Source organism: Chenopodium quinoa, unplaced genomic scaffold (assembly GCF_001683475.1).
Source record: "Chenopodium quinoa cultivar QQ74 unplaced genomic scaffold, ASM168347v1, whole genome shotgun sequence".
NCBI classification, from domain to species: Eukaryota; Viridiplantae; Streptophyta; class Magnoliopsida; order Caryophyllales; family Amaranthaceae; genus Chenopodium; species Chenopodium quinoa.
The window spans coordinates 1,557,531-1,579,365 of record NW_018743448.1 but is presented as its reverse complement, the minus strand read 5'-3'; the positions used below and the strand labels follow the sequence as shown (position 1 = coordinate 1,579,365).

At 37.0% G+C, this 21,835-nt stretch overlaps 1 protein-coding gene across 1 annotated transcript; it reads right to left on the bottom strand.

Annotated features, from left to right (window-relative positions):
• Positions 1-2,589: 2,589 nt before the first annotated feature.
• LOC110739331 lies at positions 2,590-4,502 on the bottom strand. The gene is made up of 4 exons (XM_021919798.1): positions 4,218-4,502; positions 3,894-3,950; positions 2,643-3,290; positions 2,590-2,601 (listed from the first exon to the last, which is right to left on the bottom strand). Exons 3-4 carry the CDS (start codon positions 3,279-3,281, stop codon positions 2,590-2,592), a joined length of 651 nt encoding a protein of 216 aa, XP_021775490.1. The 5' UTR covers positions 3,282-3,290; positions 3,894-3,950; positions 4,218-4,502.
• Between the last annotated feature and the right edge of the window lie 17,333 nt (positions 4,503-21,835).

The window sequence follows — 21,835 nt, the reverse complement described above, 5'->3', positions numbered from 1 at the left end:
ATTCTCATATCTAATGCTAAGACAGGTTTGAGAAGATTATAAGGATGCATAACTAAATGCTTCATGTTTTAGTACAGTCGTCGTACAGATCTGCTGGACCAAAAGGGAGAATCTTAAACAATCAATAGGGCTTCCTACCTTTCACCTTTTTTCATATAAACAACTAATATATCTTCCATCAACTATAAAATTAGCACAAACAAAATAAAGAGTCTATGAAGAAACCATATTCGTGCTTCCTAAAAAGTGTAGGTAGGTGCAATAAGTTTCTGTAATTGAAAGCAGCAAAGCCAATAATCCATCTGACTTGGAAATTATCCCGAAAGAATCAAGCTGACCATGAATAGATTCAAAGTGAGGTCAGAGACAGAGACTAACAGGAAGTTATTTAAGACTTTGCTTGTGTGTGTGTGTGTGTGTGTGTGTGCGTGTGTGTATGTGTGTGTGTATGCGTGTGTGTGTATGTGTGTGTGTGTGTGTGCGCGCCTGTGTATGTGTGTGTGTGTGTCTCTGGCGTGAGTGTATGTGTGTGTATTTTCTTGTTATGGGAGAAAGGAGAAATTCAGAGGAGAATCCTCTAAAAGGGTTAGGGTACCAGTGATATAATGAGAGGAGACATGAATAAGGAATCTGGTAACAACATGGCAGGCATCAATAAGGATATTAATGATGAAGAAGAAGTGGCAGAAGACATACCAAATTTTTAAGCAATTTCTTATTTTCTCTAGGACCTTCACTGTAATCAATAACCTCGATTGTACCACAGTCTGTGGTGGTGTTAAAACATACCAGATAATAATGATCCTTTTCAACTACTCGGAAAAAGAAAAGCTCAATATCTTTCTTTGGGATGATTGTTTTGCTGAATTCCAACTCCACAACCTCACAAAACATTTTATTCCTTTCTTGAGCACGATCACTTTCGTATTGAAAAAGGCAATCCTAAAAAAATAAATAAAGAAAAATACATAAATAAGATGAATATAAATGAAAAGAGTAAATAACAAATGAGTAAAGTGAATATGAAATGAGAAAAGTCATATAAAATGAGTAAATTGAAATGTTTTTTACAAATGAGCAAGTGAATGTTTTGCTCATTTGACAAATGAGCAAAAAATTAACTGCTCATTTGGCAAATGAGCAAAGAATTAATTGCTGCTATCATTCAATTATTTATGTAATTACAGAACATGCAGAATGTTAGTTGTCAGATAGCATCATAAACATAAAGAATTAAGTCCTTTGGTTTAAGCTTTATTTTATCAGCCTCATTTGTGCTTACACGGATATCTGCCATGAGAATTACGAATGTAATTAGAGGTCATGCTTTAATATATGAAAGTTAGTTCATGCTAATGCTAGTTTATGCTTTAATCTTGTTCTTTTAATATTTTAAAAAGAATAAGATTGATCTGATATATGATAGTTCATGCTTTAATATATAGTGATTGTGGCATATATCATGAGTTCTGAATACAGCAGTTTGCTGGCTTTCCAAAATTCACACAACAAAAATTCATTTGCTAATCTTGATTGAGGAATTCCTAATAGCTCAGTGAACTAGGACTCATTTTCTGAACACTTACAACCTGCTCTCCACATTCATCCAATGAGGCAGTGTGGTGGATGTACATAGAACATATAGAATTATAGATGCAGCATGTCTGTGAATTCTCACTCGTCACTGATTCAGACCATAATACAGGTCATAAATAAGAGTCCGAATTGTGCAGGACCAAAATTAGACCATAATACAACTCATAAACACTGATTATACATTGATTCAGACCAAGAAAGTCAGAATTTATATTATTATTAGTTCTATATTTCAAATATTTTATCAAAATCCAATAAGAGACTTGAATTAGTTCAGTATTTATTTTTTTCTCATTTGACAAATGAGCAAGAATATTTGACAAATGAGCATTGAATAGTTTGCTCATTTGACAAATTAAATGAGCAAAGAACTAATAATAGTTTTTGCAAATACAAAACAACATCTACATTCAAATATAAAAAAATTATATGAAATGAGCAACATGAACATGAACAAAATAAAACAAAATAAAATGAACGAGTTGAACTTACAACAACATTAAGACCGAAAAAGAAACATCCACTAGAATTGACATCTTTATATTGCTCATTAAAATTCAGAACAGTAGACCATGCATTAATGATATCGCCATGAATTTTGCTCTGAGTTTTTAGCATTTCAAGTTGAAATAGCATTACTTCATTATCAGGCTCACCCTCGCATAAAAACCCTGCATCACTACATATAAGATTTAGGGAAGTTAAAATAATTTCAATCGTAGATATGTAAAGTGAGAATATAGAGCTAGACTTGTTATAAGAAAGAAAAATAAAGTCAGTTGCCAAAATTTCCAGAACTGAAAAAATTGAATAAATACTTACAAACGATTTTTCTTCTCATGAAAAAATGAATCCATAACACCTTTCTGAACTGCTGTTAATGGTGTATATATGTTAATAATCCGAGACTTAAAAGGAGATCTTATCTGCAACGATGGTTGCACTTTACGCTTCTTTGGAATACAACTCTCATTTTCAGCATCTCCTTTTCTCTTAAGATTGCTGCTGAATGTGTTCACATAGCAAGGGTCTTCTTGAGCATTCACAACATCAACATCATCAACTGATTTAGAAGCACCAACTTGTGCACTGACAGGAGAAACTACAGGTTCATCAGTAGGTGCAATGCCAGGGGACTTCTCCTGAGAATCATTTTCTTGAGAAGAGATTCCTAAGATGAATGAAGGAGTTCCACATCCTTTGGCAACTGAACTTCTTAAACTATATCTCGTACTTGACTCTCCAAGTTTTTTAAATACATGTTCAGCAACCTTAGGCTGTATGATAACAGATGGATCTTCAACATCAGGTATACCACTTGCTATGTGAACACATTCAGCAGCAATCTTAGTAATATCAATTGGTTCTAATTCAATCAGTTGATCAACCCTAGCATAAATTGTAGATTCAGCATGCTTGTCATTGCCTGAAATCTTCGAAAACCTATCCCAAGCTTCAATTACAGCTGGATCTTGCCAATACTGTTCATCTTGGCCAAATGAGAGAGGAATATCTTCAGTCAAAGCTTTAGAGCTCATCTTCTGCTCATCAAACACAGTCATTGCATCTTCCTTCAGCTTTTGAATCTTCTCATTGTTTGGAAAATACTTAACAGCAGTTTCATGTCTTTCACTGAAATCCATGTATGCCAAGACTAGATTTGTAGATGTTGTTGCAAGCTCCATAAGGCATTTCTATAAAAAAAAAAAAAAAAAAATTGATTCATAATAATGGAAAGAAGCCAAGACCATCTTGAATACTTAAAGGAGTACCAAACTTTAGAGCAAAATCATGATCAGCTTGTTAGAGTTTTCTTTTGCTAACAATTAGAGGATCATTTAACACTACGCCTAGATCCTTAAATCCATTTCCCCAATAGCTAAAATTCATTTCATGCAGTAAATTAAAACATAGATGCTCATTTGTCAAATGAGCAATCAATTTTTTGCTCATTTACCAAATGAGCAAATAGTTGATTACTCATTTATCAAATGAGCAAACACCTACACATGTTAATGAGGAGGTTTTCCCATCTGAGGTGTTTAAAGCTAATCAGATTTATGTTTAAAGCTAACCAGAAGATGTATCTTAGGGAGGATAGGGATTGGGCTGATAACAACTCGCACACCCCCAACCTTTTAACCCCCTACTCTTTCATCGCACGGCAATCCCCAAATTCACAAAACAACAATACAAATTCACAAATTAAGTAAAAAATAACAAAAATTAGGGAAAAAAAAAACAAAAACAAAAAATGAGCAAATTAATATAAGTTTCCAGAAAAGTCATATAAATACCTTCTTCGGATCTTGTTCAATTTCTTCATTTTTTGTATGAATTGGATCAGATTGTTCCTAAAATCAAGCAAAAACAAAAAAAACAAAAAAAAAATTACATAATTGTGTAATTTTCATCCAAATCACACAGTATCAAATGAGCAAAAAATAATTGCTCATTTGACAAATGAGCAAATATTTTTTTTGCTGATTTAGGAGGTCCATTAATGTGCTATAAAAGCACCACATTGCATCATTTTCCTTAAAGCAAGATTTGTTCCAATTCAATTCTTCAAGCAATGAAAAAGACATAGAAAAACTAAGTATTGGTTACAAGTAAAATACCAGTTTTGGTTGTTTGCTGCCAGAAGGACCAACAAGCTTCTGATTTTTATAAAAAAACTCCAAGCCTCCCCTTAAAAATTTCCAATTTCTCACGACTTGAGAACATATTGGTTGTCCAACCTTTGAGAACTGGAGTTTCTCGTTTGGCTCTAACTTCCTCAATGACAAACTGATCAACGTATAAAAGCTACAAACAAGTAAGATAGAAAAAATTAGTACATTAAAATTAAACAAATAAAAATTAATACATACAATAGCTACAAACAAGTAAGAAAAATTAATTAGTAAATTAAAAATCAACAAATAAGTAAAAAATACTACATTAAAAAAACAACAAAAATTATAGTAATACCATAAGAAACAGTAAAGATCCAGGAAAAGAACGAGTTTGACGTTCTTCCCAGAAAAGCTTGGCCTTCACAAGTGAATCAAGGATATACTTGCACCAATTCAAGTCCTTTATTTTATCAACATTAGAAAGAAATGTGAGAATATCAGAATTGATATTCACATTTTGTTTCCCTGAAAAAAAAAATGAGCAAAACAAAAGAAAAATGAGCAAAAGGAAATTTAAATGAACAAAATATAATATAAATAAGCAAACAAAATTGAAAATTAGCAAACTCCTATAAAATTTAAACCATGATGTTGACTCTCCACCTTTTCCTGATGATATAATTAATTTATAATATAACTTGAAATTTTTTGACAAGTATGTTAATATGAAGTATGTACCAAATCCTATTCCAAATTTGTTCACCCATCTCATCATTGACTAACAACAATAATCCATCAAAATATAAATACATAGAACAAAAGATATATACATATATATATATATATATATATATATATATATATATATATATATATATATATATATATATATCTTATTCTGAAAGTGTCAATAGTCTCTATCTAATGATGTATAGTTTCAAGTAACTGATTCTATACATATATGACCAACAACTTAGATAATATAATTGCTATATATAGCACACAACTGCTAAGTGTTAACTATAACTAAAAATAAGCAAAATAAAAATAAAAAGTTTACCATCCATCAATGTAGAAACGCATAGCACTACAAAGTTCCTTTTGAACATAAGACCAGCTGAGTTATGCTCTTTCAGAAACTCTTTCAGCTCCCCTATTTTGATAGAGAGTGAGTTGCTTTTGAATTGCTTCTTCCATTGCTGAATCACTTTCTTATCTCTGGAAAAATTATTTTTGTCAATTTCTATACCACCCATTGGCAGCCCAAGTACCTGATGCACATGCTCTTCAGTGATACAAAAAGGTTCAGAATCTAGAATGTTTAAAGAGCATGTGTTAGCATCAAAGTGATGAACCAACCATAAACCGAGCTGCAAAGGCAGTTGGGTCACCTTCAAGAACTCCATAGACCCGAATCCTATTGCTTTAATAGCTTTCAACTGATTTTCTAAACATTTTTCAATAACTTGAACTATGGATGAAGGGGACATCCGACTATGTAATGTCCCATAAACATGAGACTTCAAATCTTCCCATTCGTTGCTGGATTTCGTCTCCTCCAGCTTAATCTTTTGTTTTTCTTTTAATCCTTTTTCAACCTTTTTACCTTTGACCTTAGTACCAACTAATACCTCTGATGAACCAACATCAGGACCTGCTGAACCAACATTAGCAGCAGGCCTTGCTGAAACAACATCAACAATAGCACCTGATGAACCAACATCGGCAGCAGGCTTTTTTTCAATAGACTCCCTGCTCATACAAAACAATTAAAAAAAAGTAAATAATTAGTTGGTAATTTTATACAAATGAGCAAAAACATAGATACTCATTTGTCAAATGAGCAAAAACATAGACTTAAATGAGTAAATTCCATTTACTGCAAGACCATAAATGACAAAACAAACAGGAGAGAATGAGTAATTATGGAGTACATTTCATTATATTTATTCTCTGATATTAGATTTTTGTTCTGTTATTAAAGCTTAATTTCAAATGAATTAAGCTTTATATACACATAAACAAGGCTAATAATGCTTTTTTTTTCCTGAATGCAGCAAATTTGTCATTGAGATCTTAAGCTGGAAAACACTCTCTTAGATGGCAGTTCAGAATCGCGTCTCAAAATCTGCGACTTTAGCTACTCTAAGGCAGGGAAACTCCTCTGAATCTATCATTTTTTTTATAATCAATTACTAATCATGACTAATCTTTGTTAATTATAATAGTCTGCAGTGCTACATTCTCAACCAAAATCGACGGTAGGAACACCGGCCTATATTGCCCCAGAAGTCTTTTCCCGAAAGGAATATGATGGAAAGGTAGTGTAACAACTAGTGAATAGTGATAGAGCGCTCTAGAAAAGCTCAGTAAGGTCAGGAGATTAAACAAAATTCAGCAAGTTAGGTAGACTACATGACATAAAGGTGCAATTACACATCATGGAGGACCTTACAAAAGACTCGGAACCATCGACTTTACTAGTTAGATAATATAACACATTCAACACTCCCAAATGAGCAAAAACAATTAAAAAAAAAGTAAATAATTAGTTGGTAATTTTATACAAATGAGCAAAATCATAGATACTCATTTGTCAAATGAGCAAAAACATAGATGCTCATTTGTCAAATGAGCAATCAAACATAGATGCTCTTTAAGTGACAAGCAAAATTTTTGAGCAATGTATCTTGTCTGCAATAGTATTGTTGCTATTAAGGTTGTGCTATTGAAAATAAGTGTTTAACAGTTTGAGCATATGACGACTAGAATTATTTTCCAAATTTTACTCTCGCCTGGGTTTTAACATACTCATACATGAAATCCTAACAACTTAACATTCCAGGGTCCAGCATACAAGATCATATTTAGATGGCTTTTTGAATAATTTGACTTAAGTTGTTAAATGTTTTGTGCAGGTGAATGTCACAGCTGATCACAGAATCATCTACGGGGCTGACTTAGCTGCCTTCCTCCAGACCTTTTCAAATATCATCCAAAACCCAGACAGTTTAACAATGTAGATCACAAAAATAATATTGAAAGATAACATTACCTAATTTCCAGCCTTGAGTTAATGTTGGACAAGAAGCAGAGGAGTTATTACTTTTATACAATACTAGAGGATTGTCAGAACAATATGGGCAACATCAGAATGCAGTTACACCTTCAGGATTAGCGCTTTGCTGCTATGTTTCTATTAGAAATACATAGATTTTTTTTGGTTTTGATAGCATCTTACTGTACTATCACCATTTATTTATCAATTTTACAAATTGTTGTTTCCAATACTAGACAAACAACATTTTACAAATTTTTGAGAAATTACATAAAACGAAAATCAATCAAAAAATCGCAACAAAATCAATCAAAAATTAGAACAAAGTAAACAAAAATTAACCTAAAATCAGAGATGAGCTAAAATTAAACGAAAAGCAAAACGAAAATCAATCAAAAATCGCAACAAAATCAAGCAAAAATCGCAACAAAACAACATAATATCGCAAATACAAAACCAAAACAAGAACACTTAGTAAAACAAAAATTCAGGCAAAATAAAACTAAAATTTACTGGATAATCACTCAAGAAAACGAAAATAAAGCTAAAATCAACAAAAAATAACAAAATAAAACATAATCGACACATTGCATGTTAAATTAATGAGCTAAAATCAGAAAAAATTAAACGAACATCAAAACGAAAATAAAACAATGAATTAACCTAAAATTAATTGAAAAACAGCAAATGTATGAACAATAGACTCACATTAACGAAAATTGATGAAGATTGAAGAAGTTTTGATGAAAAATCAGAGAGCAGCAGAGTATGAACACCGTAGAATTGAAGGAGGAGAGAGAAAAATGAGCGAAAAAGAAGAAGGAGGAGAGAGAAAAAAACGTAGGAAATAAATTTTGAAATAAATTTTTTTTGTTTTGTTTGTTTTACCGGGTTGTATTATAACCCTTGGATGTAGTTGATCCAACGGTTGTAATATGTACTCACATAAAATAGGGTTCTCACATAAGGGGGGTGGTCTCATATGATCCTATTTCTATATATATATATAATCCCTTCGTTTGATAAAATATAATACTATAAGAACATTCTAATAAAACATAGACAATCTTGAACTAATGAAAATTCAAGAAACTAGTACTTAATTATCATGATAAACCAACCAATCCTTGTAACACCTCTCATTCTCGCTTCCATCCGTATGATTATTTTCGTAACGACATCCATGACATTCTTGGCGGCTTTGATTAATAACCATATCCTTTTGCTCTTTCTTGTTGTTCTTCAAGGGTGCATTATAATCTTGATGCAAACTACCCAAACACTTTGCCTCGTCGTTCTTGCTTTCATCCGTACAACTATTTTCGTAACTTTCTCGAAATTCCTGGCCACTTTGATCAACCACATTCTTTTCCACTTCTTTTTTTTTCAAGGCGGCATCAACTAGTCTAGAGACAAAGCTATTAATCGTATTTCCGAAATTCTCTACTAGCATAGTAAAGGTAGTGATAGGACAGACGATTTTATCCTCAACACCATTAGTGTAGTAACGCTTAACGTGGTCGTCTACGACAACTTGAGACGTATTTCATGGAAAGTACAAACTGTGATCACACGACCATGAGGTCCATGAATCTTCCAAGTTTCGATTATAGGGAAATTTCGGTTCAAGATCATCAATCTTTGGTTGAGTTTCGACACGATCAGATGAAGCCATTGTTTTGTTTAAGGTTAAGCTTAAGAGAAAAGAATAATATGGTGTAGCTAAGATAATTTGTGAATTCTAGGTGTTAAATGAACGTTTATGCATGATATGCATGGGTATTTATAATATGCTTTAGGTTTCATACAAGATTAAGGATTATTTAACATAATCTGATATTTTATCATCATAGATTAATTAAGGAAAGTTTAGGTGAGTGATTTTTGTACCAAGTCTCTTATCAATGGCAAGGAACCCCCTCCATCATGGCTACTAGGAGGATAGAAGATGAGGAAACACAAGCTGATCTTGAGTATGCAAGTATTATTAAGGCTAGTACTATTTTAACACTAGGTATTCAGAATGCAAGAAGGAGCGAAATTCAAGAGATCCATCGTTCTTCTACGGCCGCGAGAGCACCATTTCTACGCTTGTCTTCTGCAGATTTAGGGGGCTCCCAAACCTCCCTCTCACGGAGTTTGACCCCCCGAACACACCGGTATCACACTTCAGCTCTTTCAATTTTACTGAACTGTTTAACTATGATGATAGCGCTAACAACAGGAAACGCATAAGGGAGGCAGTAGGTCACTTACCTCTTTTTGTTGATGGTGACTCAGTAAGGTATAGTGAGAATGACTACGAATGGGTGGAACGTAAGAGGCTCAAAAGGTTTCAAAGGTGGTCTGAAAAGGGTGGGTTTACGATCTGGCTCGAGGAAAAAGAAGGGGGGCAAAGTTTTGCTTCAAAGTGCATTACTGATCCCAACATGGCAAGGGAGTTTGGTGTGGATGTCGATGGTGATATTCGAATGAGGGGACAACACAAACATCCTAAATGCAACTCTTCATCATCATCCGAATAAAACAAAAGACAGAAAAGTGAGGAAGTCACTTCAGTTCTAAGGGAAGCAAGGGATGACATGGAGATTGATCATCAGTTAGTAGTTTCGAATGCTACAACGTTACCTTCAAGGGGTGGGAGGTTGCTCTAAAACAGCCTCAAACAGATTGATGAGGGCGGTGGTGTGGAATTGCAGGGGTCTTAATGATCCACACTCCCTTGCAATTCCCTACCTAGTGTGGCTTTACCGATCGAAGTTACCTATGTTTTTATTTGTGTCAGAAACCAAGATGGAATTTATGTTAGAAGCTTCTAGATTAAGTAGCCTCATGCCAGTTTCAACTTTTGGGTGGGATTTTGAAGGAAATAGTGGAGGTCTTTTGGTTTTAGGATGGTCAAATGATGTAGTAGAATGTTTATACTCGTCTAAAAACTTCATTTTTTGTAAACTTAATGGTACTAATGGAAGTATGAGATATATCATGTTTTTTTATGGTGAGCCCCAAGTAGGAAATAGAAGAATTGTGTGGGAACAACTTCAACGGTTCCTTGATGAGTACAAAAACGTCTTGATAATAGGGGACTTCAATCAACTAGAAAGTGGGAGCGACAAACTAGGGGGTTCGCCATGTATAAGAGGTATTGACGCCTTTTTAGATTGGAGATTCAGCAGTAATATCACGGAGGTTCCTTTCGTTGGGCCTAGGTTCACTTGGAGCAACAAAAGGGAAGGGGAGGACCTAATCCTTGAAAGGCTTGACCGTGCATATATCACGGAGGAATGGTTCACTCACTCGCCGGATGGGATGATCACGCATGACCCAATAGTATGTTCGGATCATGCTGCGATCACTTACAATAATCGACCTAGAACAAGTACTTCTAATAGGCCTTACCAAATAGAGAATTGGTGCTTCAATTTTTTGAAAATTAAGGAAATTGTGACAACTACATGGACGGAGGAAGTTCATGGCTCGCCCATGTTCCAGCTCTCAAGAAAGCTGAGCATGATAAGGTCTAAGTTCCAACACTAGTGCCTGGAAAATAAAGAGGTTTGGGGAATTAACTGGAGGAAGATAACAAACGACCTCCAGCAGGCAGGGATGAATATTGGCTCGATACAGGAAGGAGGTGATTACATGCAACGCATAAACCTTCTAATCCCGGAAAGTCAAATATGTTTTGGAAACAAAGGATGAAGGCGAATTGGGTTAGGTTTGGTGACTGCGCCACGCCTACAACGTATAGGAAAGTGAAGCAACGACAGCTTCAAAATAAATCTTGACCCTACGAAATGAGATGGACTTGTGGGTAGAAGCTCAACAAGAGGTGGAAGACGTGATCTTAGGCTCGATTAAGGAAATTTATAATCCTATCACTACGGATACTCATGGGGAAGACATTGACCTTTTACTGCGGCAACTCTATATTCCGGCAATTACGGTTGAGGACCGACGTCGGCTAGACAAGGATTTCACTGAAAGCGAAATTAAAAAGGCTATGTTTAGCATGCATGGCTCGAAGTCGCCAGGTCCGGACGGGTTCATCGGGGAATTCTTTAAAACACATTGGAAAGTGTGGGCCAACTCGTTGTAGACAGCGTTAAACAGTTCTTGAGAACAGGGAACATGCTTAAGGAGTGGAATCAATCCCTGCTCGTGTTGATACCAAAGGTTAAAATCCCAGAGTTGGCTAGCCACTTTAGACCGATCAGCTTGTGCAATACAATGTATAAGTGGATTGCAAAATGCTTGGTAAACAGACTAAAGGCGATTCTTCCGAACCTTATTATGGAAAACCAACATGCCTTTAGGTATATGGAGGACAATATCCTTCTAAGTCATGAGCTTATGCATTTTATAAACTTTACAGCAGTAAAGATTGATATGTCAAAGGTTTATGACAGGATGGATTGGCTCTTTCTCCTGAAAGTTCTGCAAGCATATGGGTTCTCCAACCACTGGATAAAGATGATATCACAATGTATTTCAACGGTGAGTTTCAAAGCAATCATTAACAGGAAAACGTCGGGCCATTTCGCCCCTAAATGTGGCATGAGACAAGGGGACCCCCTCTCTCCTTACCTCTTTATTTTCTGTATGGACATTTTGTCAAGAATGCTCTCTCTGGCAGAAGACATCAATCAAATTCAGGGTCTAAAGGTTTCACGCAGATCCCCCTCAATATCTCACCTGTTTTCGTAGATGATGCGATGCTTTTATTCAAAGCAAAGGAGGAGTCTTGTAGGTGCGTCTCAGATATTCTTAATAGGTTTGGGAAGGCTTCAGGTCAACAACTAAACAGGCTATCCCGTCTTCGAATCGCATCAGATCAACATGAGCACAGATACCCTGTATGATTCTTAAAACATATTAGACTTTTATACATCAAGAGAATGTAACAAATTATGTGTCCACGCTTTCACAGCTACAAACTTCATAAATTCTGTAAAAACTAATAGCATGAAGTGAGACACGTCATTGTCAACTTGTCATTTGTCATTTGATGTAAACTAGATTACTAGAAGTATGCAAGGATTTGGGGCTCATTTTGCTAATAACGTTCTTTATCTAGTAAATACAACAGGATTTGATAAAACCAGATTATCATCAATATTGGACCATTACCTATCAGCTTCAATTCTCTTCAAAGGAGGGATTTAAATATCTCAAAGAATTGTCAAAATTGCATCATAAGGAAACAAAACTGGGACATATCACAAGCAAAACTTGAGATGCGCATGTTCTAGTGATAGATAAAACTAATCAGATAAATCCTGGCACTAAACCATAAAGACATGGCCATGTGAATATGAAAGTTGGGTTCCAACAAGCAAACGACTAATTACAAGTGACTCAGTTCACAAAATTCCTTTTCATATGGATAAAGGTCCTTGTTAGTAATAAACAATTAATGTTAGCTAAAAGAACAATGTCAACCAGTAAACAGCAAAATAACCAAATTGCACCTCACCTGGCTGGTATACATTTACAATAAGTTGATCAAAGAATGATCTCTAGACAGTAACTGAGAAGGCAATACATAGGGCTCGCTATCAAAGATTCAGCTTTCCACTATTTAATTCCATATCACCAAAACAGACCACTTCATGTATTTGATCAGAAAGATCAAGTGCCCATATCGCACCAAGTAGAGCACCCATGTGTGTGTGCATAAGCGTGGGCGCTATCGCAGCCCCTAGCACCACGCACAGCACCATCGCAGTGCTAGGCACATGCGTGTGTGCATGTGCGTGTGCACCATAACACAACAAGCTGGAAGGTAGCACTGGCCTTGTGTGTGTGCTAGGAACCATCGTAGGCCACACACCAAGCACAGTGCTAGTGCGTGCTGGCCTGGATGATGGCGAGTGTGGTGCGCTGGCTGGGCCATGCGAATGCTGGCCTGGCTGTGCTGGCTATGCGAGAGCCTCGCATGCATGTGCGTGTGCCTGCGATAGCGGCAGCAGCACTTGCATGCGTGTGCCTGCGATAGCAAGGCAGCACCACGCATGCATGTGCGTGTGCCTGCGATAGCAAGGCAGCAGGCCCAACGCCCAGCACAAGGCGTGGTTCGCTAGCAGCACGCAAGTGCTGGGCTGGGTGTGTGCGTGCCAGCCAGCATGCTAGGTGGCTGTGCGTGCACCAGGTGGCAGCCAGCCCAGCTGCCTTGTGAGTGGCGTTTAGGAGAGGTGGCCTCTAAGCTTCCCTTGGGGAGCAAGGAAATGGTCCCCCCATGGGATATGGTCCTCACCTAACCCATTCTCTCCTCTTGCCACTTGTTGGCTTGTGATTGCTTTTGCCTAATTATTTATTTTGGAATTAAATAAATTATTGCAATTGCACATGATCCCACATTGATCATGAAAAGGGGTTTCAAGTCCCCATTCTCTATAAATACCCACTTGGTTGGGATTTTGAGAAAACTTGAGTGGAATTAAAAAGGCAACTCTAAGAAAGAGTAAACCTTTGATTCGTAAAACTCATAGTTATTTTGTCCGGGTCTTGACTAACCTTCAAGACTTAGGACGCTCGGGTCGGGTCGAGGGTACGATCCGTCGGAGATCTCGTCTTTTCGGGATTTTGAAGTAACAGCTCTTTGGGGAGCGAAACGCGTCAAATAATTGTTCTTAATATTGTTTGATTAAGTTTAATATGCTTGTTAATTGTTTTAATTAAGGGGCGGGTCTTGGTGGGTCGGGTCACTACGAAACCCTACAGCGGTATCGGATCCACGCTCCTTTTAATTTTTGCAATTTTTTTAATTTTCTAATTATATTATTAGATTTTTTATTAATTTTAAAACTCGATTTATTTTCGATTTGGCTGTCGAACCCAGATTTTGGCTCTAAAATAGTGATTTCTGGGCTGTCCAGAAGCCAAATTCGAACCATAAACCGAATTTTTCTGGGGTTTTTCTTTTTTCAACGAAAATTTTAATTCTTTTAAGCCTTGATTAATGCAAGCATTACAAGGTTAGATTAAATGCACATTTGCATCACTAATCTACTGGTTTTAAAATATCCTTGAGCATAATAATGGAGTTTGTATTAGTGCTTAAGTTGATATACCAATTTTTCACATAAACTTGTTTTCACAAAGTTTGCAAATAAATTGCAATAAAGTGTGAAAACCCTTTGTGATTTTGTAATTTTAAGTTCCCTACTATGTTAAAGTTCTAATCTTTAAAGGTTTAAATGATTGGAACCCTAACCCTAAATTCCATGTTGAACAAAGTTTGGATTTTTTCATGTTTGGTTAATTAAAATCCATTAAGTTCTATTACTTGTGAGTAAAATTTGATTAATCTTCATATTGGAAGATGTAATCTTGGTATTTTACACAAGTATGCAAGTTGGAAAATTTTTGTCATTGGATGGTTAATTTATTTTTCCAACTCCCATTTGTCAAATCCATTATTAATTTGCATATTGGCAAGATTAATTTTTAGACATAGCTCATTTTATTTTAAGCATAAAATTATAACTAATTTTGTTCAACATTGAAATTTTGGATAAATTTAGGCTTGTGCAACAATAAAATAAATTTTATTTAAGTAGGACTTAATTTTATTTTATTTTATTTTCCCTCAAAATAATTCTAAAGTGTAATTTAGAATTGATTATTGTCACACACCAATCGGAATTAAAAATCCGAGAAAATGCACGCAAATCGATGAAAACCGCAAGCGTCACTAAGTTTAGAATTGATTATTGTCACACACCAATCGGAATTAAAAATCCGAGAAAATGCACGCAAATCGATGAAAACCGCAAGCGTCACTAAGGCTAGCCGGGCTGCCTAGCAGCCCACATGTAGGCTGCCTGTGGTGCGCATATGGCTGTGCATCGTTGGTGCGTGGCTGTGTGGCGAGGGATGCTATGGCTGGGCTTCGACAGTTGCTTTGGCTGCTGGATGCTTAGAGGCGCTGCGGGGCAGCGTGGTAGCAAGCACCAGCCAGCCCCCACTTGCTGCCAGGCGCTGACAAGGGTTAAATCGGTCGCTACAATCTAACTCTCAATCAAACAATACTTATACGAACACCCTATAACCAAGTACAATGGCAAATAAAGGTTCGGTCCACGAGGAACGAGAGTAAATGCAAATCAATCTTAAACTTAAGCTAGATCGAAATCAATGGAAAATGGTGTTCTAAAATAATACTAATAAGATGGAATAAATCAATAAACTAAGACACTAGGGAGAACGGGAATTCACCAAACCATCGGTAACTACGCAACAAGGAATCACAGAGACAAACGGGATATGCAAAGACTATATGTCTGATCAATATCATGTGATAGGAAGACAACGGGCAATACTAAGCTTGGATTTCTCATGCACTTAACATTACTCGATACATAATCAAACCACATTCAATAATGAAATACTCAATTCACAATCTCTTGTTCAAATCAAGGATATCATGCAATCAAATTCAAGATTCTAGGTTAGCTACTCCTATTATAATGAATTAACATGCAATCGCATATAGTCAATTTAATCACAATCCGTTTATCAAAATCAATCCTCAATTACATAGATTACCTAGGCCGGGTTTCATCCCGAAACCCTATCTAGGAGACTACTCACACATATTCATAATCAAAGCAATAATGAATTCCAAAAGCATAATAGATATAAACATGAATTCTGATTAAGGAATAATAAAGCTTGATTAATAAACAAGAATGAATAATACCAATTTTATTGATGCGAATCAATGGAAAAGTTCAGAACTTTGATATCCGTCGTCAATGAATAATACAAAGAACCTTCGCAAATCTTGCTTCAAATCAATCCAAGAAAACTAAAATCTCTAGGAAATTCTCTAAGAAAACTAATGAATCTCTAATACTAAGAACGTTCTCCAATAACTCTCTACAAAGGCTCTCCAAACTATCTCTAAAACTGTCTCTTAACCCTTACAATCGGGCTATATATATATGTTTTAAATCGGAAAGTAAATCGCAGGCTGCCCTTCGTGAATCGGCACGGCCGTGCTGGAAGTGGCACGGCCGTGCAAGCATGGCAGTAGCTGATCCGCAATATCTTCAATTATGGCACGGCCGTGCTGAATTTGGCACGGCCGTGCTAATGCCTGGCACGGCCGTGCTGAATCTGGCACGGCCGTGCAGCATAGGCAGGAAGGTTGCAGGCACTTTGGTCTTCTTAAAACAGTCACAACTTCTTATCCAGAGCTCCGTTTGAGGCGTGCAATATATCGTTGGAAAGCTCTTCAAGTCTACTTTCTAATGCAATTAAAATCACTCCATTATCATTTGTATACCGAAAGTTGTGAGCAAAATAGTGAACAGGTGTCATATTTGTGAACTGTTCTGCCTTGCCTGCTACTTAACTTGCCTTTCAAGGCCTTGAGAACCGCAGCAAAGCCTTAGCTTGGTGGACTAGGATCGATAATAGCCTGATTACGCACCAATGGTTCGGGACTCGACATAACTTGGTCAACTATACCTGTTAACACACCAAAAACAGACCGAAACCCGTGAAGCACGTAATATGAAGGAAACGAGTGTAACAAGGCAATAAACGACCAAAACGGGCCTAAATACATCCAAAATCACCCATTTATATGCCTTAAAGCGCGCCCTAATGTGCGCTTGTCAAAATCCCCCAAGCTACACTTTTGCTAGTCCTCGAGCAAAACTAAGGGATACACACACACACATGATCAAATAAACTATTTCCATTACATATAAATCCAATTTAGCACGGAATGAAGTCAATGGATCCTACTTAGAACAACCATGCACGGAATGAAAACTCACCCAAACAAGCAACGAGACACACAATCCAAGGTATCGTTGATCAAAATGCAAACAAAACCTAAACCAAGCATAGAGAACAAAGAAGTCATGCTTCCCTCTAAACCCAACCAAACCGGCCACGTCCTCCCCCTTTGCTTCAAATCACCACCCTAATTGGCCCCTCGTGATTCCTCGAAGGAACCGGAAAAAGTGATATTTTGAGGAAATAACAAAGGTATCCCGACATCTCGATTACGCATAATCTTTCCATAGGGTTGAAAGGTATCTCCCTCCACCGTTTGAGAACCGAACACCTCTAAAGTCTAAGGGTCTTAAAGGGTTGTAATGTATTGGCAATGGGTAAGGTAGGTGAAAACAATTTTAAAAATGGGGTTAATTCCTAAATGAAGCGCAAGAATCACAATTCTCAAAAACAATAGTTTAAAAGATGCAATTCACATTCCACAATAAACATTGATCACACTTTTACACATCCCAAACTCTCTATGTTATACACACTCAAATCACCTTTTTCAAACTTCAAAGCTTTTATTCATATGTCCTCGCCTTTTTCACAATTCAGACGGCTTTTCTCCTTTTTTTTTTTGATTTTCTTTTCTTTTTCTTTTCTTTTTTTTTTCAAAAACAAATTTTCATATTTCATCTTTACAATTAAGCTCACTTTCAAACTTGCTCAAACCAACTATCGATCATTATTCTTGATTTATACACAATAAGCTCAAACAAACCTTGCGAGGTAAACGCTTCACAACTAAGGGTTGGTAAAACATCGGCCATCGGGTTTGTAACATGGGTAACCAAGAATGGAATTAAAGGCTCAACATGGTTAGCAAGTAAGATGATGTAAAAAGAAAATTAATTTGTAACAAAACAAAAGGAACAAGAATAAGAAAAATGAAAAAGGTGCCCTCTTCCTCCCTTAAAAGTGTCAAGTCGGTCTTGGGAGCTACAAGTCAACACAAAGATCGAAACATGCGTAATCAAGGATCCAAATATGCCACTCAAGAAGAATGATGAAGGCTAGAACAATAAAACCTCACGGGATTCAAAAACAAAGCAACTACCAATTAAGGGGATCAAATCCACAAATGGGAAGCGACTCCATCTTACCACAGCCCAAAGGCATAGAGTTTCACATGAAAAAAGTGTTCTAACCAACTACCTTCGCCTAGACTCGTCTACATTGATCAACAATAGACTCAAACTGTGTATTCATCACTGGCTTAAGTAGAAATAGATATTCCACACACATTCATTCACGTTTCGAATCCAAATATGAGCATTATTCCAAAAGTTATGCAATTAGACAAGTTTATCATGATCCAAAAATATAGGAAAAGACTATGAGGCAAATCATATAAACTAGACTACACATTCTCATAACAGAAGCTTTTCCTATATTGCACACAAAAACAAAAAAAACTAAAGGAATAAGGGAAAGATTTCACCAAATGCTTCTTGAAAACACACTAAGACAACATGAGATGCGGCGAAGCTCCTAATGCTACCTCCATGAGTCTTCATATCTGCACAGGTTAGATAGAAACAAACCAAAACGAAACCAAAATGCTACCTCCATGAGTCTTCATATCTGCACAGGTTAGATAGAAACAAACCAAAACGAAACCAAAAGAAACTCGTTTTTTTTTTTTATTTTTTTATAGGAATATGAAGAAAAATAAGGGAAAATCAACAAGGAAACCATTCACCCCCCCCAAGCTAGTATAGACATTGTCCTCAATGTCAGGCATCGAGGGACTACCTAGAAGGCAAAAAGGGAAAAAGAAAAGTACCTCATTGACTGGGTCTCGGGTTGCCTCCCGGAAGCGCTTCTTTAACGTCATTAGCTTGACGCAACACATGGATTACAGGTTACCCATAATCAATACTTTCCATTGCAGTGGAGATAAGCTCACCATTCTTATTCTTGACAATAGTCACCGCCCCTTTCTTAGGTACTACAAACACAGGGGAAACCCTTCCTTGATGTGTTGGAAGGGGTTTAAGCTTTACCTTTGGTGCTTCATTAGCCTCCTTTGTAGTGGCCACATCTAATGCATCTAGAAATTGCTCCTCCATGTCCCTGTTTTCCTTGTTCTCATTCAACTCAAAATCATGATTAGTATAGAATAATTCGTTACGCATATCAGAGACAATGGAATCAACAGTGTCAACCATCATGCAATTATCAGAATTAGAACAAGGATATTTCATAGTTTTATTTAAATCAAAATCTAAAACCTCCTTTCCTACTTTCAATGAAATCTTGGCACCCTTTACATCAATAAGGGCCCCCGAAGTAGCAAGGAAAGGACGTCCTAGAATTATAGGTATATGAACATCCTCATCCATATCTAGGACCACAAAGTCAACAGGTATGACAAACTTCCCCACCCTTAGGGGAACATCTTCCACTTTACCCTTTGGAAATTTCATCGATCGATCGGCTAATTGAAGGGATATGTTAGTGGGAAGAAGTTCTCCTATATTTAATCGTTGATAAACAGAATATGGCATGAGACTAACACTAGCTCCAAGATCACACAAAGCATTATCAATATTCATTTTGTTTATAGCACAAGGGATTGAAAAGCTACCCGGATCTCCTAACTTAGGAGGCATTTTGTTCATTATTATAGCACTACAGTGTTCAGTGAGGTTAACAGTTTCTACCCCTTCACAGTTTCTTCTACCACTCAATATATCTTTTAAAAACCTAGCATAGTTAGGCATTTGCTTGATAGCATCAGTGAATGGTATAAAAAGGTGGACTTCTCTCAAGGTCTCTAAAAACTTCCCGAATTGGGCATCTAGCTTATGTCTCACATATTTTTGGGGGTAGGGGAGTCTATGTAATAGGTCGGGTTCATTAGTTTGTGCTCCCACCTGTTCCTTTGGGACCTCATTAATTTTATCTTTTTCTCTGGTCCTCTCATCCTCACTTCCTACAACATTATCAGTGATAGGTGGAGTCACAGGTTGACTCCTAGGGGGTACTACTTCATCGCTCCCCCTCAATGTCTTTCCACTCCTAGTGGTGGTAGCATTTACAGAGTTTTTAGGGTCAATAGCTTGAGGCGGTAGTTTTGAAACTCCAACCCCATCTTTTATAGCACTAGCCAACTGAGAAATCTGGGTTTCAAGCATCTTATTATGTGTCATCACTTCACTAAACTTTTTATCAGTGGTGGACATAAAAGTGTTGAACATTTTGGCCTGGGACTCCATCATTTCCTCCAAGCTAGATCTCTGTGGTGGTCCATGAGCATAATAATTATCATTTGTAGCTCGGGAACCACGCACATTAGATGTTGGGGATTTTGATTAGAGTACCCCTTATTATTATTCCAGTTTCCCCTGTTATTAATGCCGTTTCCCCCTTGATTGAATTGCCCTTGGGAATTATGATTCATTTGATTACCCTGTTGGTATTGGTTTTGATTTCCAAAACCACCATGTTGATTATAGGGTCCTTGGGAATTTTGGTCCCTTTGGCCCCTATTTCCCCACTGGTTTTGATAATCAAAATCATTACCTCCCTGATTATAATTGTTCCCTCTTTGATTAGGTGGCAGATATCTATTATTGTCATTCCTAGGTCCGTTATCATAAGACATAGCATTGACCTGTTCATTATTATATCTATTACCATCATTATTATTAGGATCATATGAGGGATCAAAATTACAAGCATTAGTATAATGATCATAAGACCCACAGTTTTCACAGAAAATACATCCTACAGGCATATTAGAAACGGAAGGATTAGGATTCATACCTCTCCCCTTAGATTGGGAGGGAAGATCTTGCAATGGCACGGAATCGAGCTTGGCTTTAATCACTGACATCTCCTTCCCAAGGTTCGTAATTTGTGATGTCAGGTTGCTAATGGCATTGAGGTGGTCCACTGAATAGACCGCTCCTCCACTCTTGTTCACAGCATCTCGCTCGCCGTCTTGCCAATCCATGTGGTGTCGTACCACATCTTCGATAATATCTATGACTTGCTCTTCAGTTTTGTTCATTATTGGGCCACCTGCTCCCGCATCCAAACTGGTCTTCCCTTGAGGACTCAATCCTCCATAGAAAATCTGTAAAACTTGATATGTTGGGATTCCGTGGTGTGGGCACTCTCTTTGGTACTCCTTGTACCTTTCCCATGCTTCATAGATCGACTCCCCACTCCTTTGCCGAAACCCTTGAATCAAGGCTCTAGCATCGGCTGTCTTCTTTTGAGAATAGAATCTTCCCAAAAATGCTGTCGTGACATCATCCCAAGTGTGTAGAGAGTTCGGCTTCACCTCCTTCTCTAACCATTCGAGAGCTCTCCCAATAAGTGAAAAGGGGAAAAGCTTCAATCTCACGAACTCTTGATTCACCCCATTAACCTTGATGGTATTGCAGTACTTCTCAAATTCGTTCAAATGAGCCAAAGGGCTCTCATGCTTGGCACCACTAAACTGCCTTCTCTTAATGAGGGTGATCATAGCAGGCCGGATCTCGAAATCATTGGCCTTAGTAGTGGGTGGAGCAATCCCACTTGAAGCTCTATACGCCCCAGGAGTTCCCAACTCCTTAAGGGGTCGTGGTGCTGGCCGATTGGGTTGGCGCGGTATGTCTGCCATTGGAACCTGTTGTGTGTTGTGTTCCTTTCCTTGAGAGTTTGATGACGTCAATCGAGATTTACGATTGCTCTTCAAAGTTCTTTCGATTTCTGGATCGAAGGGTATTAATTCTCTCTGTTTAGACCTGCGCATACACACTAACCAAAC

Bases quoted from the DNA above. Each gene is read 5' to 3' on its own strand.
- LOC110739331 (XM_021919798.1), bottom strand. From the start codon at position 3,281: ATGGAGCTTGCAACAACATCTACAAATCTAGTCTTGGCATACATGGAT.